The sequence below is a fragment of the Stegostoma tigrinum genome, chromosome 30 (genome assembly GCF_030684315.1).
Source record: "Stegostoma tigrinum isolate sSteTig4 chromosome 30, sSteTig4.hap1, whole genome shotgun sequence".
NCBI lineage: Eukaryota > Metazoa > Chordata > Chondrichthyes > Orectolobiformes > Stegostomatidae > Stegostoma > Stegostoma tigrinum.
In genome coordinates this window covers 32,072,062-32,088,633 of record NC_081383.1, presented here as the reverse complement: position 1 = coordinate 32,088,633, position 16,572 = coordinate 32,072,062, and the positions used below count along the sequence as shown (strand labels likewise).

Sequence of the window (16,572 nt, the reverse complement as noted above, 5' to 3'; positions counted from 1 at the left end):
CATTGATACAAATGATGTAGATGGGAGTGGGATGAAGTCTGAAATGCAGATAACAGAGACAAAAACAAATTGGGAAAAACATTAAAAAGGCATGACAGACATGAGCAATTACTTCTATGGTATAATACATTCATTCAATGGACAGAACCTCAAATGTCAGTCATCTGACTGAGAATAAAAAAGTTATGCTTGTACAAAGTTTTTAATAAAGAGCTTCTAAAGTTGACAAAAACATTGTAGCAATTTGCATGATTGGGATCATTTTACAACACAACAAAAACAAAAAAGGACTAAGAATAAAAGGGAAGATGAACTTTTGATGAGGACTTGTCTACTGACGTGGCTGAGGAAGGTTTGTCGACTGAGTCGGCATGGGTGGGAGTTAGGAACAGCAAAGGAGCAGTCTTTCAGTTCTTTTACATCAAAAAGGATCAGTGCCACCACAATTCTTGTTGGGATAGCAGGACTATCCTCTGCTGCTTGAAATTAGCAAACTACTTAAATCATAGATGCAGGTAATATTTTTTCCTTGGGTTAGAAGAGCCTAGAACTAAGTGACAATTTAAAAAATAAAGGCAGCAATTTAGGAGGGATAAGTTTTTTTTCAAGAAACAGGGTATATTTCTTTTGAAGGCTATGGAAATGCTGTTGTTATTGCATTGCATAGATCAATAGATCTCTGATGACTAACTCTATACCAACTGGTAACAAAATGGTGCAGTAAGTGCAGCTGTGATAGTGGGAACTGCAGATACTGGAGAATCCAAGATAACAAGCTGTGAAGCAGCATCTCAGGAGCACAAAAAGCTGACATTTCAGGTCAAGACCCCCCCTCTCTGATGAAGGGTTTCGGTCCAAAACGTCAGCTTTTGTGCTGCTGGGCCTGCTGTGTTCATCCAGCCTCACATTTTATTATCCAGTAAGTGCAGCTGTTTGTATCTACATTACTTTTAAAGCTGTCACAAATTTAGGAATGATCCTTCATTTTTGTTGAACACCTTCCACGCATAGATTTTCTAGTTATTGCTCTTGTTGTGTAGGTAAGAAGTGTGGAGTACTGAAACCATTTTATCCAAGAACAAGTTGCATGTCCGATGCAAAAAAAGTTTGCTATTTTTGCCCCTAGTCATGGCTAAAACAAGGAGCACCTGTGGCTCAGTTGGTGGTCTCCACCTTTGCAAACAAAAAACAAACTTCAACTCCCCTTTTGGGGGAAGACTGCATAATCTCAGTAGCGCTGTTGTACAATAAACATGCTTTGAAATCACATCCTGAATAATCTGCAATATTGCAAAAGAAAGCCCCCACAGCACCATTTGGGAGAGAAGAGAGATCTTTCTATCATTCAGCATTCACTGGTTATGATATTGCAGGAGCTCATTTGATTATACAGTGACAAGGAACATTTTAAAGTGCAGAGTGAATGCTAGATCATGAAGATGCCGTATTCCAATAGTTGGATTTTAGAAATCTTTCGACTGTAGCATCAAAAGCATGTGACTAGTCATTGCTTCATAAACCAGTTCAAAAGAATTATGCAGTGCAAATTTATATTCAATTTACCATACAAATTAGATGCTGTCACAGAAACTAAACATGGAGACTTCTAAATAATGCCAAAATATTTAGTCAGTTGGAAATTAAATGTGCACTTTATTTTTAAAACAAAACACTGCTGCTGACCCACCTTCCTGCACCAGCATCTGCCAAAGCAACCTTTCACAATCTAATAGTTTAGTCAGATTACAAGATGAACAGTCAATGAAAATCACCAAGATTTTTACATAATACTACAATACAGGATGGTTAAATTCTGCAAGCAATAAGTTTTCATCCCTAATACACAAGTGATCAAAATCTCCAGGCATATGGTGCCCTAGTTTGGTTAAAGTTGCAGCTGATGTGCCCAAAACATATGGGGTACATGTGGCTTGACACCTGGATAGAACATGTGCATGTGTACGTATGCATGCACACACAACTAACCCAGGTGTTTGAAAAAGTGCCAGGTCAAGAGCAACAATGCAGGCCCAAACTAAAATCAAAGTTACATGATGACTTTTGTACATCTTCCAAAAGACTATCTTGAATTTGCAGAATTAGAACTTGTATAACACCAGAAGCGAGAAAAAACACACTACAGGTCAGATTCCATTTGGAGAAAGTGATCAGGTGACCATTTGGCCAAATAATTAAACTTGCAAGATTTCAACTTCTCAAAATTCAGATACAAATATTGTGGAGAATGAAAATCTCAAACTTTTGGACTTTACACTTTCATCATCTCCCCTCCAGATGTTACATGACATTGTGCATTTTGCTTTAGTTTGGGATTCTGCAGTTAAAAGTTAGTTTGCTTATCATATAGGACAGAAATACAATTTAGTGAAAACAGCAGGATCAATTCAAATGCTCAATCACCAAACCTAATACAAGTTTGTCTCAAGACATAAACCGCTCACAGTATACAGAGCTAGGCAGGTCATATTTAATTTTGATCTTTATCCATTTCCATCATCTCTGACTCTGGCCGCTCAGTCAGCTGTGGAGCAAATGGACCCACCAGCCAGTTGAGAGGAGTGTTGTGAAGTACATAGTCCATCACCCCATCCATGGACTCCCGGATCTTCAGCATTCGCTGTCTGCTTTGTGCCAGGATTTGTCCCGAAAGATCACTGAAGGAATTGGCAGATGAGAACGACGTGTGGATGGTCTCTGCTGTTTTGCGGATCTGCTGCACTTTGTCCTGAATATGTTGAGGGAGGCCATGTACATTTGAAACTAAAGTTAGGCAGGTCGTCTGTAACTGCTGGGCAAGTCCACGAGTCATGCTTAGGGTTCGGGATTCAAGCTGCTGCAGTACAAAAAGAGAAAAATAAAAAAGGGACACTATTAGAATCATCACCTCATCTGTGTTAATGCAAAGGTGTCTAAAACGTAAAACTCAACTTCACTGGATACAAAAAAAGGAACAGATTTAAAATCTGGTTACCTGCCAGCTCATTTCAAAAGAGAATTAGAATCTTGGTGATTTTGATTGTGTATCCATGAGGGGTCTCAATTTACAGTTTCAGTGCAAAAAGCAAGATTTTTACTCAATACAAAAAAAAAGGACAGAGTAGTCTACATTTTGAAGTTGTTACTAAAAATGTTGCCTGGTTAGATTATTCATCTGCTGTTTTGACGACAGTTGGGAGCAGGGGGAAAAGCAGAGATGCAATGACTTTGTTGCAGTTGACCTGGGATGAGGGGGAGAAAGCACTGGAAGAAAAGCTGGTGGTCGTGCTCATGTTCAGGGTGACTGCCCAGGTATCACAGCTGAAAATCCCATTGCAAGCTTTACATGACAACAGGCAGCTATTATACAGGTCACAAGGTGATTAGTACAGAAGGTACTACAAAGTTTGCCTCTTAAATGAGTAACTTGTTGGAAATGAGTAAAGATGTATAGTTGTTTCAGCATCAAGCACTGGCTACAAAGAATGAGATACTTGTGTTCCTCACCCCTTAAGGCTGCTAAACTCTAGGTGTGGCCAATTCCATTAGACAAAAAGTAAACATCTCCCAGGATATTGAAGCCTAGCGACAAGAGGGCCCACTGACTGGTTTGGATACCATACTGACTGAGATGGCTACTCAGTCATCATGCTGACAGAGATAAAAGGGTGTCTTCTGGACAGAAGAAATTGAAAGTTTAAAAAAGTTTCAAAATGAAATGTAGTTTCATTTGTACAATAATCTACTAGAGATTAAGGATGTCAGAGTGGCTGTTACATTTACAATAGGAGAAATACTTCCATGAAACAGTAAGACAAACACCCTGTGCTGTCCTTCTAATGGAAAGAAGAGGGATTAAAATGTTAATTGACAAGTGACCTGGGAGACTTGTAAAGCATTGCATGGTCACTGGACTCAGAATACAAAGCTTCTCTTTAAACTCCCAGTTTTGAAACAAAAAAGTGATTAACTTTTGTATACTGTAGGTGTGGGCTTCAATTAAAGTGGCTAGTACCACTGCCTTAGCACCAGGGATCTGGATTTGATTCCAGCCTTGGGAAACTGTCTGCCCTGTTTCCTCCCACAGTCCAAAGATGTGCAGGCAGGTGGACTGGCCATGCTAAATTGTCCCATAGCATCCAGGGATATATAGGTTAAGTTAGGTTAGCCACAGTAAAAAACCCACATGGGGTTACAGGGATGGAGAGAGTCTGGGTGGGGAGCTCAAGGGTTGGTTCAAAATTGATGGGAGAATGGCTTCTTTCTGTACTGTACAGATTCTAAAAATGATTCTAAGAGGAGGCTTCCTTTACTTGGCAGTGTGCCCTTGACAATAACCTTACCAACTCCTTGCTGATCCTGCAGAGAGACTGAAACCTTTACCTCTGGCTTCTGAGCCTCTTCCTCCTCCACTTGGTCTTCTGCCTGTTTCTTCCGCCAATCAACCCAGGTCTGATGGAGTTCCTTCTGGATGTCATGCAGCTTCTGATTTGCTGAATCTGCCCCCTTCCTTGCCAATTCAATCTGAAAAGGGAAAGAAAGATACGTAAATCACTCAAATGCTGATGAAAGAAGGTAGACTAAATTTCCAGCATTGCATCTCCATACTTCATTTCAGCTTTCAAGTGTTGCATAAAATACTCAATCAGTGCTAGGTCAGTTTTTAAAACTGAGAAGACCAAGTCAGAGGTATTAGGGCAGGATTTTCCACATGGGAATCAATAAACCTGATAGCCCAAATAATCAGAGCTGTGAGCCTTTGCTAGATTGAAGAATGAGAGATTTTAACCAGAACCAACAAGTGCAAAAAAGGGAAAAGATTTTTAAAAAATATCAATGACTGATTTTTCACAGCCCTCAGGAAATTCCAAAGATTCACAACATTAGAATTGAAAGTTCATAACTCAGACCCAGTTGGCTTCCTTCCCATTTTGAAAAATACACACTTCAATTCATAATATTCCGTTAACACCCTCAGTGAGGTCATTTAAACACTTACAATTCCATGCCAGCTGTGATCAAAGGTCATTCTTTATGTTAAAAGGCTAATCTTAAGTACGAACAAATTACTGTAGTTGCTGGAATCTGTAGCCAAAACAAAAAATGTGGAGATCATAGCAGGTCAAGCAGCATCCATGGAGAGAAAGCAAGCTAACATTGCAAGCCTGGGTAACTTCATCTGAAAAGTCACTGACTTGACATGTTAGCTTGCTTTCCCTCCACGGAGGCCACCTGACCTGCTGCAATCTCCAGCATTTTGTTTTTAAATTAAGTCTGCAGTTCCTGGTTTTCTCTCCCTCCTTCACTGAAGGATGAGGATGTTTCCCTTCTAAACTACCGTTCCAGAATCTACAGGATTCTGGATAGTTACCAATGCATTCACCACCTCCTCACTGGGAAAGTGCAAATCGGGAACAAAGACTGTTTGCAGAATCCCATCCAAAGCCAATACATGGGAAAACAGTTCATGGTTTCAGTTTAAAATGAGTGCAGATAGTGAGAAAACAAAAATACATTAGTATTAAGGGTTATTGACGAGTGAAATATTCTTGTTTTTTTCTTTTTTGCTTCACCCCAGACTTGCCTTGTTTGTGAAAGACATTAGAAATCAACTTAATAGAACAAATAGGAAGCCATTCCAGACTTGGAAAGAGTCTTCAAATGGTCAGTGATGACTTGGTTCAGCTTTCAAGAATGTTTCTTGGACTGAAATTACATCTACTTCACAGAGTCAAAACTGTTGAGTGGCATTGACAAGTGTTAATTTTAAATCATAACCATCTTATGAGACATAGATCAAGTACTTTAGCTGACCTCCTGCATCTCAGATGTATGCTGATTTGATCTGTAGTTTTATGTTCTGAAGCTGTCAGGACCTGGTTTGTAACTTTGACCTAATGCTGGGAGACTCCAGTAAAGTACTCTAAAATAATGGCCTTGCTAAGAACAAAGTCAGCAGCCTGTTAGAATTAGGCTTAGTTTGAGGGGGAATTAAGTTGGAGAATAGCAACACCACAATCAGGTTTAAAATTGAAATAACATTTAAACTTTATTCAACTATTCAGTGACAACAAAATAAACTGATTCAAAATCTAAACATCAACGTGACAAGAACATTTTTCAGTAGCTGATGGGGGTGCAAGTTTAAAGAACTACAGGACATCATTTGATCCTACATTCTGGTAGAGAAAGGGAATAAATTTCAGCCAGTTTTAAAATAGAAAAACCTCAACCAATAGGTTTGTAACCTTACCAAATCCATGGTGTTGTGAAGTTGAGCCATAATATCTTGGCTAGTTTGTCTTGCCTTCTGCAACTTTGCTACAGAGTGCTGGTACGCTCTATGCCGAATCTTTGAAGATAAAGATCCCAAGCGCACATAACTCTGCTTTTGTGCTGGGGCCACCTCAAAGCCCTCCACGGAAGTAGCTAGCTTAGCTGAAAAACAGAATTTTCAGATGAAGACTGCAATGCTTAAGACAGGTCGTTTATACATTCCAAGTTCAGTTATAAAGTTACCAAAGCTTGTGTACACCAAATTTGATCAAGGCTCCCAAGGCAAACTAATAAGCTTAGTTGCAACTGTTCAAAAAGAGTCGTCACTTCAAACTGAGCTCAATTCACCACTGTGGGAACTACTGCAATCCTTGCTGTCCCAATACAGGAGCGGGTGTTCCACCCATTAAGTACACTACTCATTTCTTCCCTCCAACCTCCTCACCACAGCTGACGTGAACAAGAGCTTTACACATTTCCCCTCTTGAACAGCCCATTTATTCATCCTTTGATAACAGGATAGGTCAGGAGACAAAAAAGTGAAAGCAGGAATTGGATACCTAGTGGCATAAGTGAAAGCAATTAGGTGCTTTTTGTTTATAGCTACTGCTTACAAACTACATTCTACACCCTGAATAACCTGTAAATCAGAAAGGACAAAAAGTTTGCAGCCCAAAAAAACATAGTATGCATGGTCAAGAGTGACAGTATAGAGTGATCCCAATATTGCTAAGAACCACAACTGATTTAAAACAATGGCTTACAGGCTCTGATTTTATATCATTTCAGTTGTTACTCACCCAGTTCCTCCTCAGTCATAGGAAGATAATAATCAACCATCTCTTCAGATTTATTGAGTGCACTGTCAACACCAGTGACCATCATCTGCCCTACTTTGGATGACATGGCAGCGTTAACTCCTTCAGCCATTACAGACTTGGTTTTCTCAATGCTGCCGTGGACTGCTCCCTTGGCCATATCTACAACACCAGTCACTGTATTCTTGGCTCCAGTCACAGTGTTGGAGACTGCATCTCTAGCTCCAGTTATTGTGGATGAAACCAACAATTTGGCATCAGCAACAACCTATATTTATTGAAAAAGAGTTGAAAACACATTATGCCCATTGGAAAATCCAAGAGCGTAAAAACACATAGGAGTTGAAAACTTGGGTTGCGTTGTCCACCTTCCAAATACATACAGAATTTTAAAGAGTGCATACGTCAAATCAACATACAGCTGAGTGAAGATTAAAGACAGGGCATTAATTTAACTTAACATCCTTATACAAGGTATAAGGACTGCCCCCTTACAAAGGGGGTTTTGAAACAAAACATCTGAAACAGCCATTAAAATAGACAGCTTGGCTAGCCACTAAAGTGAAAGGAGGTTTCACCGAATTGGAAGTGCAATATTCCTGTAGCAATAGAATATTAAGTAAAAACCAAAAGAACTGCAGATGCTGCAAATCATGACCAAAAACCAAAAGTTGCTGGAAAAGCGCAGGTCTGGCAGCATCTGTGGAGGAGAAAACAATGTTTCAGGACCAGTGACCCTTCCTCACAAGAATGATCACTGGACCCAAAGTGTTCAGTGTTTTCTCCTCCACAGATGCTGCCAGACCTGCGCTTTTCCAGCAACTTTGAGTTGAATGGAATATTAAAGGTTCAGTACCATTTGCTGTGTCACTTTAGAGGTTTCTCTTACCTGGGGTGTAGACTGTTGAAGTATTGGAAGCTTCTCTTCCAGTTTATCCAAGCTTTTGCAGGCATACTCGTTAGCTACAGCAACTAAAGAAGAAAAAACCAAACACTCACATTGAATAACTGCCTCTTTGCACAAGTTTATCAACTATGAAAAGTTCTGAACTCTTCAATAGCTTGATCCTGAAGTTTCTTACACAGCAAACCTAACATTTAAGAAAAGCCTAACTTTTGCACTTGATTTTGAAGCATGTTCATTTTCTATACTGCCCCTCAAATTGAGGTTACCTACGAATCTCAGCAATTACATTTAATAAATGTAACCAATTAAACGTGGCTGTAATGGCAATTGTGGAGTGAAGCCTGCATTCAACCCCCAATACATCAGGATCAAGAGATGCTTGGAAATATTTTCCAGCACAGGGTTGTACTGAGCAAAGCTCAAAATTCCTTTGGATGTTGGTCCTGCAGCCTATCTTTAAATAGCTCAACATAAGACAGGGAAGGAGAGCAGAATAGGGCTTAGTGCACGAGTACAGCCAAAAAGAATGCACTAGAATTGTAGCTTTTAACTGCGGCAACTTCAGAGTTTACTAGTCTGTACGTTCTGTCAAAGCCAAAAATACCCTCTCGTTTATTTTAAAAAGGACTTACCGCTTGGAGTAGTGGAGATGACACTTCAGCATGGAAGAACGGAAGAACTAATATTGGTGCTGTATAGACAATGCAACCATATTTGTTGCAAAATAGTTTAATATTTTGGACATTCATGCTTTTACAGAAACAATAGGATCTTTCAGAGTCAAAGGGTTTAGTCACGTGAAAGTCATTGATGCACTCCAGACTATGGTCACCATGGTTTTAATTCTCTAGAAGTTATAAGTATACTAATACAAGTATACTTTAAAAACACTAAAAGGTGTATTACTTATCTGTCAGAATTCATAACTGAATGATTATGTACTTGGGTGCAGTCAGAGATTTCTAGCCTAAATCAGAATCCCTACAGTGTGGATACAGGTCTTCAGCCCAAGTCCACACCAACCCACAGAGCATCCCACCCAGACCCATCCACCTAATCTTCACATCCCTGAACACTATGGGCAATTTAGAACAGCCAGTCCATCAAGCCGACACATCTTTAGACTGAGGGAGGAAACCCACGCAGACAACGTGCAAACACCAGTCCCCCGAGGTGAAATCAAACCTGGGTCTCTGGTGCTGTGAGCCACCATGCTGCCCTTGACGAATCAAATCAGAAAAAGTGTGCACTGTTCACATCTACTGCCTTTTAATCATGGTTCAACACCAACATGCACTCACAGGCTTATTTTTTTAAACTTCTACAAGTCTCACTTAAAAAAGGAGACTATTAGCCTTTAGATCCCAAGTGAGCTGAAGTGCTGTATGCTCCAATCTTACTTTGGGGTTCCAGCTTGTTCATGATTGGTTTGGTCCCACTGGCAGCCACAGCTGTGATAGTCTTCACTCCCTGCTCAGCAACGTCACAAATGGTCTTCACATAGGGGTGATTCTCCTTGGTGCTGTTGTAGGCAGCTGATACCATTTCACAGGCTGAGCTCACAAGAGGCAGGTTCGTCACCCTGTCCATCACATTCTGAAAATACATCATTAAATCACCAGATCATTGCACAGAAAGTTACTCCACATGATGCAAGCCCTCAGAAATACTTCTCTCAGGACAGTGGTAGAGATGACATTCATTTACAGTTGAGCTTCGTAGCAACTGTGGTGCAAGGAAATAGAAAGATTGCACAAATAAAAATGATTAAGACAAAGGACCATCGATACAGGAAATTTGTATGTGAACAATTGCAGTTATTCTAGTTTGTAATGGAATATATGATTTCAGACAGACAATGGTCCTATCTTCAAAACAACCAGCAATATTTAAACAACCATAGCAAATGCCAAGTTTACTGGTGGACCAGGCCAAACCTAAGAGTTACAACATGAAAAAACCCATTTAAACCAATGAGTTTAAGCCACTTGGAAAATATACAAACGTTTTAAAAGTCTGAAACATGAACAGTCTACAAATGTCATACACAAGCATTTCCACTTGTTTACTGACTACAAGCAAATAATCTGATCAAACATCCATCCTATTTACCACATCCACTAATTTTTAAAATCACATGCAACTCCTGTCTGAAAAACCTTGGCTTTTAAAAGTCAATTCTTTTAGTTACACACAATAAGAATTCCAGCCCTATTGTCCAGTTTTAAAGCTGGAGATCTAATCTTCTACAGCCCATCTATCTCAAGTACCATTAGATCATCTTCAGAATCTGCCTCTAGTTTCAGAGATAACCTTTGCAATTCTTTTCAAAAAGTTTGCTTGAGCAAGCAATTTGTTTTAAAAAGGAAGCAATCTTACTGGAGAGATATCCTTTAGGGGTGTAAACCACCCTACTTGCCTGGTCTGGCTGACATGTGGCTCTGGACTCACTAATGTGATTAACCAAACTGCACTCAGTAAAGTTAACAAATGGCAACACTTTCATCCCATGAATTAAATGAACAGCTTACCATGCTATCAACACTTAAACATAGATGAAGGGCTAGGATCGCTAGTCCAATAAAATGGTCAATAACCTCAAGGAATCCTGATCTGTACTCATGACAAAGAAACTTTAAAAGGAAACCAAAGATTAGGGTTTAAAAAAAGGAAAGCAGTCAGATCAGCTATCAATTCCTCAAGTCTGCTGTTATTCAACAGGCTGAATGGTCTACTTCTGCTCCAAAATCCTACAGTCTAATGGATTTCAAAAGTAGCACAGTGCAAAAGCAAGAAAGTGACATATTTTAACCGATTATAGTTCATCCTCCATTGCAGCATTACATCCCCATTTCTGGGCTGCATATTTAAGGTTGTGCAAGCAAGACTACACAGCTCAGTATATTGGAGAATTTCTCATCTTTTTTGACAGAAGGTCAAAAAAGATTTGATGTTAGATTTCAAAATGATGACAGGCCTTGCAGTAGGATAGGGGGCAATTCCATATTGGAGTAAGGTCAGAATTCAGACTAATGACTTAAGTTGATTGACAAACAGCAAAAAAGGTGACAAAATAAACTGATATACAGCAAAGTTATTGCAACACTTTGCTTGGGCTCAACAGATACCAGTTAAATGGAAACTCAAAGCAAAAACAAATTGTTGGAAAGAGTCTGCAGGTCTAGCAGCATCTATGGAGAGAAGTCAAAGTTGACAGGTCCAATGACTCTTCCCCCGGAACTTTCAATCAAGATTCGTGAGACATAGAATTCTAACATTAAATATTGCAGGGTTACGGGGGGGGGGGGGGGGGGGTGTAAAAAAAGAGACATCGAGACACCTGGACATGACAGATCTAAGGTGGCATCCTTTTGTGCTGAAACATTCCATTGGAATAAAAATCACAGGGGAGATCATCCAAGCTGGGATGAAAAAAGCCAAGCTCATCCTCTCTCCTTACCCCAGAGATTTCTCTCCTCAGTCCCTCCTCCTTACCCCACCCCCCCAACCACTCCTGGGTAGAGAGACCACATCCATCTCAGAATCTCAGCCTCCTGCAAATTTTCAAACTGCAATCGTGGCACAGTAACCGAGGTACTTTCGCGCCATCCTGGAGCTCTTCATATGGCCCAGCCAGCCTTCAAAACCCTATAACTACTTTTAGTTACCACCATAGGTCATTTCAAAGCGTTTAATTAATAATAAGCCAGCCCTCGCAAGCGTTGAGCTTCCTAGCCTCGTTTAAAGAGCAAAAAGTTGACTAGTAAGGAAAAAAGTAACGAACCCAGTTTAGAACGGGGTGGGGCGAAGATACTTCGACACGAATGGCAGGTTCTAAACGCTCTACATACACTCTTCATTTTAAAATTGGTCTGTTGGAATAGGTCTCGGGGAACAGAAGCTACAATCAGCACCAACAGAAGCTCCTACTCACGCGTGAACTTCGTGAGTTATTACAAACTAGGACAAAGGTCGCAGGACCAAAGCATTGAGTAATACTTCCCCTCAGAACAGAAAGCAGTTCCCGCATTACCAGACCCAAACTCGTGACACCTCGATCACTAAGTTACACACTGGAAGGAATTCTCAGGTCACCACATACGCGGTAGTAGATGGTGAATATTTCACAAAGTTACCAAACAAAGCTGGAGCCACGTTAAAAAAAAGTACCTGCTGTTCTCCATTCTCCTGGTGCTCGACTAAATCGGAGACTTGAACGTCTTTGGTCACTTCTGACGCCATAACTATTCAGCAAACAAATTAGAATTAGAATCGGCCAGTTTAACATACTCAAGTCTGCTATCCTCAACTAGCAAGAGGGGGATTATAATGACGGAGTAAAGCAAGGGACAGATTTTCAGCCACTTTAACAGCAGCTAAGTCATTAGCAGTTTACTAAAGTTGGGTGGACACCCGGTTTAAAAAGCCTGCCCGTGACACAACACACCAGGAACGGAGATACTTCCAACAGTAAAAAGAATACTTTACGACAAAAGCGCACCCGAAACCTACAAAACAAGTAAATGCTTTGGAAATAGCCTAAACTTTTCACGTAAACTTACTGACTGCTCTTCACACTTGCTGCAACTGAGACGATATGTTTCAGACTTCTACTACCAGGTGGGGCTCACAGAATGATTGGCAGAAGGCCCAAGCAATCAATATGGAGAGAGTGAAATTGAAGGTAGCATACACCAATGAAAGATTTGAGAGGCGGAGTTTGACTCATCTACTGGGTTGGGCCGAGGTACTATTGGATAAGGATGACAATCGTCTGTCCCCGTTCATTCCGTCTTCCCATTGCACCATCCGATTAGTCCTTATTCTCTTTCAGGGCATTTTGCCTGCAGTTGTTGTGTGTGCAGAATTTTCAGATTTACGTCCCAAGGATTACCGCTTTTCGTTATCCACGTATAAAATACTGCAGATGCTGAACATCTGAAAGAAGAACACAAAATGCTGCAAATGCTTAGCAGATCATGCAGCGTCTGCAGAGAGAGAACAAGCAGATTGTAAAAATTCTATCAGGATTGAGGTGTAGACCTGGATGAACGCAGCAGGCCAAGTAGCGTCAGAGGAGCCGGAAGGCTGAAGTTTCTGAAGCAGGGTCTAGGCCCGAAACGTCAGCTTTTGTGCTCCTGAGATGCTGCTTGGCCTGCTGTGTTCATCCAGCCTCACATTTTATTATCTTGGAATCTCCAGCATCTGCAGTTCCCATTATCTCTAGGCCCGAAACGTCAGCTTTCCTGCTCGGCCTGCTGTGTTCATCCAGCTCTACACCTGGTTATCTCAAATACTCCAGCATCTGCAGTTCCTACTATCTCAATCGGGATTAGCAAGTTTTACAAATGACCATAATCCTAATAAAATAGAATGACTGATATAGTACTGACCATGCAAAGTAGGAGGTGGTTGAATGAGAGAATAAAAGACATATGGGATTTGGTAACTCATCTTCTAGTACCTAATGGTGGCAGATGAAAAGTCCATATGGAAATCCTGGCATGTTTGAGGGAACTCAGCAGATCCCTCACTGCAAAGCGCTCAGTACCTAAAGGAATACCACAGGAATCAGCCCTCAACTATTTCTTCTTCTCTGGTAAGTCGGTCAGGATGGAGGATGGGGTGAGGCGGTTTCTGTGGTGGTTGAATAGTCCAACCCTGGAGCCCCAGGTGGTGTTTGAGGAGGCAGGGTGGATGCTCTGCTCTAGATCCTACATGCTGTTGCTGCTGCTTGTATTTGGCCTCCAAATGATGCAGTCAATGAAGTTGGAGTGGCTGGTGCCTTTGCAGAAGCTCCTTTTCCAGTTTGTGTATACTAGGACAGGTGATTCCCTTGTGTCAGTGGAGATGTGGCGTTTGTTTCGGAAGGCTTTCAGGATTTCCCTGTAGAATTCCTTCTGCCCTCCTAATGATCATTTACCATTGCAGGACTCAGAGTAGAGCAACTTGTTTAGGGAGCCTAGTGACAGGCATAGGGACAATGTTGTATCACAGCTGATGGTGTGTGACCGGTTCCTTCATACTGGGGATGTTGGCCGGGGAGACTACTCCACATCTGTATACCAGTGGATTTGTGGGATTTGCAATGGCAGTGCTGGTGATAATTCTCCAGTGATCTGTGGTATCTACTGTACATGCAATGTGAACTGCACAGAATCATAAAACTAATACAGTGCAGGAGGTCCTTTGGCCTATTATGTCTGTACCTGCTCTCTGAACAAACATTTCACTTATTACCATTCTCATGGGCTTTCCCTCTTCAATTTTAGATCACAGTCCAATCTGTCTTAAATGCTTCAATTGAACTTGCCTTCACCAAAAATTCAAGCAGTGCATCACAGTCCTTGACTACTTACAGTTCAGAGAAAGCTCATTCAATTCATTCCTGGGATAAAGGATTTATTAAAAATGATTAAACAGGTTGGCACAATCTTTTGAAGTTTAGATACATAAGAGGTGATCTTACTGAAATATGAGATTCTGAAGGAACTTGACAGACAGGATATTTCCTCCTTTTTTAAAATTCATCATAAGATGTACACGTCTTTGTCTAGGCCAGCATTTATTGACCATCCCTAATTGCCCAGGAGGTGCTTAAGAGCCAACCATGTTGCCGTGGGTCAGGAGTCACATGTAGGCTAGACCAGATAGGGATTGCAGTTCCTTCACTAGTGAAACAGTTAGGTTTTCTCCCTCAACAATTGTAAATGGATTCATGGTCATCCTAATTCCAGTTTTTTTTTAAAATTGAATTCAGATTCCACCATCTGCCATGGTGGGATTTGAACCCAAGTCCCCAGAACATTATCTGGATCTCTGGATTAACAGTCCAGTGATAATATCACTGGACCATTGCCTCCCCTGTTGTGAAGTGGACTAGAACTAAGAGAAACAGCTTAAGAATAATAAAGCTCGAATTTAAGATGAAGATGAGGAGGGTCTCAGGGGTTGTTAGACTGAGCATTCTTTTCCACAGGAAGCAGTGGAGGGTCAGTCCAGAAATTTATTACAGGCTAAATAGTCTTTTTGATATTCATGGGAGTCAAGTTACTGGATTGCGAGGGGGGGGGGGTGTGGTTGGGGATGGAGTTGGTCAGGAAGGGTAATTTCCAGTCAGATCAGCCATGTTCTTATTGAATGGTGGGGTAGCTGAATGGACTGAAGGCCCCACATATGCTCCAAAACCCTGTGTTCGTATTAGTGAGGGATCCACCATCAAGAAAAGGGGAACCTGCTGAGAAGTGACTCCTGCCCTTGCTGCTGACAGCACCTACCCATCCATCACAACCCCCACCCTCTGTGACCTCATGTGCCATAATTCTCCTGTGCCTGGTCTGGATGCTCATCACTTCACGTGGGTCTAGTACCGGCAGCAGCCGCTACCTTCCAAGTGGTGCTGCTGAGCAACAAAGAGTTGGCGGCTTCTTTTTCAGCTAACAGGTCCCAGCTGCTGGGGTCTCCGTGCTTTCACAAAGGGTTTTGTTCACCGGGAAATATTGCCACTGTCCAGACTCCCATCATCAACACTAAATGCCACGCAACAGGCTAAATGAATGGGGAAAAATGGAGTAGGAGATATGGTAACAGTGCAGGAAAGAGGATTTGGGGCAGATGATCAGCCTTGATCTTCTTGAATGATTCAATGAGACACACAATATAGTATTACATACCGCTATTACACAATATAACAATAATACAATAACATTCTATCATCTCGATTGAAGATCGAAACAAATAACTAGTGAAATTATAGTTTGCAATATTATTGGACTTAGAATCCAAAATTTGAGTGCTGAAGTCATGTTCATGATATTGTGTTTTTCAGATTTTATTTGGTTCATCTTACATCATCTTGGAGCCTAATATTAAGTGTGCGTTTCAAACCAACTATAATTTTCACTGGAATGGATACATATGTGTCGAAAGGAAAAAGAAATACAGGAAATTAACAATTCTACTGGGTCAGAAAGTCTAACGTTAGCATGTCATCTTAATTTGCAAACTGCTATGTTTTCAGATGGATATGTGTAATTTATAGGCTGTACACAATACTTCCTCACCATTGCATGGGCTTTTGTCCCTAACCTTACGGCAGTGCACAACTGTGATTACATGAATTAGAGCTTTGCTGAATTGACTGTTTTAAATAAGTTATTCTAATTATTCAGGAGCTTCAGACGGAATAAGAATAAGCCAATTCCGTTGAAGCTTGGAACTGAATATCATTCCTTAGAAATAAATTCTCATAAAGGCGCACATGCATGCTTACACTTAGTTTTACTTCTTAGATGCTGATGAACATTTCAACCATAGCTGATAATAATGGATGATAGCAAGAGATAGTGAACAGCAAATACTACTAGTTGATTGTAATAGATAGCAGTAGCTGACAGTAATGGATAATAATAGCTGATAGTAAGAGATGGTTGCATAATAAACTCATATGACCTTTCTTCAGTCTAAACGGAGGAATTAAAGCTTCCAAATATTACAAATCTACTTTTGTCTCCACCTTTGAAATTTATTGACAAATTTGGGCAGCTCCATGGCTCAGTGCTTAGCATTGCTGCC

At 40.8% G+C, this 16,572-nt stretch overlaps 1 protein-coding gene across 2 annotated transcripts; it reads right to left on the bottom strand.

Moving 5' to 3' along the window:
• Window positions 1-1,633: 1,633 nt before the first annotated feature.
• LOC125466019 (perilipin-3-like) lies at window positions 1,634-12,641 on the bottom strand. 2 transcript variants are annotated; one of them, XM_048560108.2, is made up of 8 exons: window positions 12,561-12,641; window positions 12,169-12,242; window positions 9,399-9,594; window positions 7,981-8,063; window positions 7,074-7,359; window positions 6,251-6,435; window positions 4,381-4,521; window positions 1,634-2,854 (listed from the first exon to the last, which is right to left on the bottom strand). In XM_048560108.2, the coding sequence occupies exons 2-8, from the start codon at window positions 12,238-12,240 to the stop codon at window positions 2,489-2,491; spliced, it is 1,329 nt and encodes a 442-aa protein (XP_048416065.2). In that variant the 5' UTR covers window positions 12,241-12,242; window positions 12,561-12,641; the 3' UTR covers window positions 1,634-2,488. The 2 variants fall into 2 exon arrangements, with proteins under 2 accessions (XP_048416065.2, XP_048416066.2); XM_048560109.2 differs by having other exon boundaries at window positions 1,634-2,851.
• Window positions 12,642-16,572: the final 3,931 nt, after the last annotated feature.

Excerpts from the sequence above, each read along its gene's own strand:
- LOC125466019 (XM_048560108.2), bottom strand. The coding sequence starts at position 12,240 with ATGGCGTCAGAAGTGACCAAAGACGTTCAAGTCTCCGATTTAGTCGAG. Across the intron at positions 7,360-7,980 it reads TTCAACAGTCTACACCCCAG|GTTGTTGCTGATGCCAAATT; the intron begins GTAAGAGAAACC and ends CAATAAATATAG. Across the intron at positions 6,436-7,073 it reads TATGACTGAGGAGGAACTGG|CTAAGCTAGCTACTTCCGTG; the intron begins GTGAGTAACAAC and ends TCTGTTTTTCAG.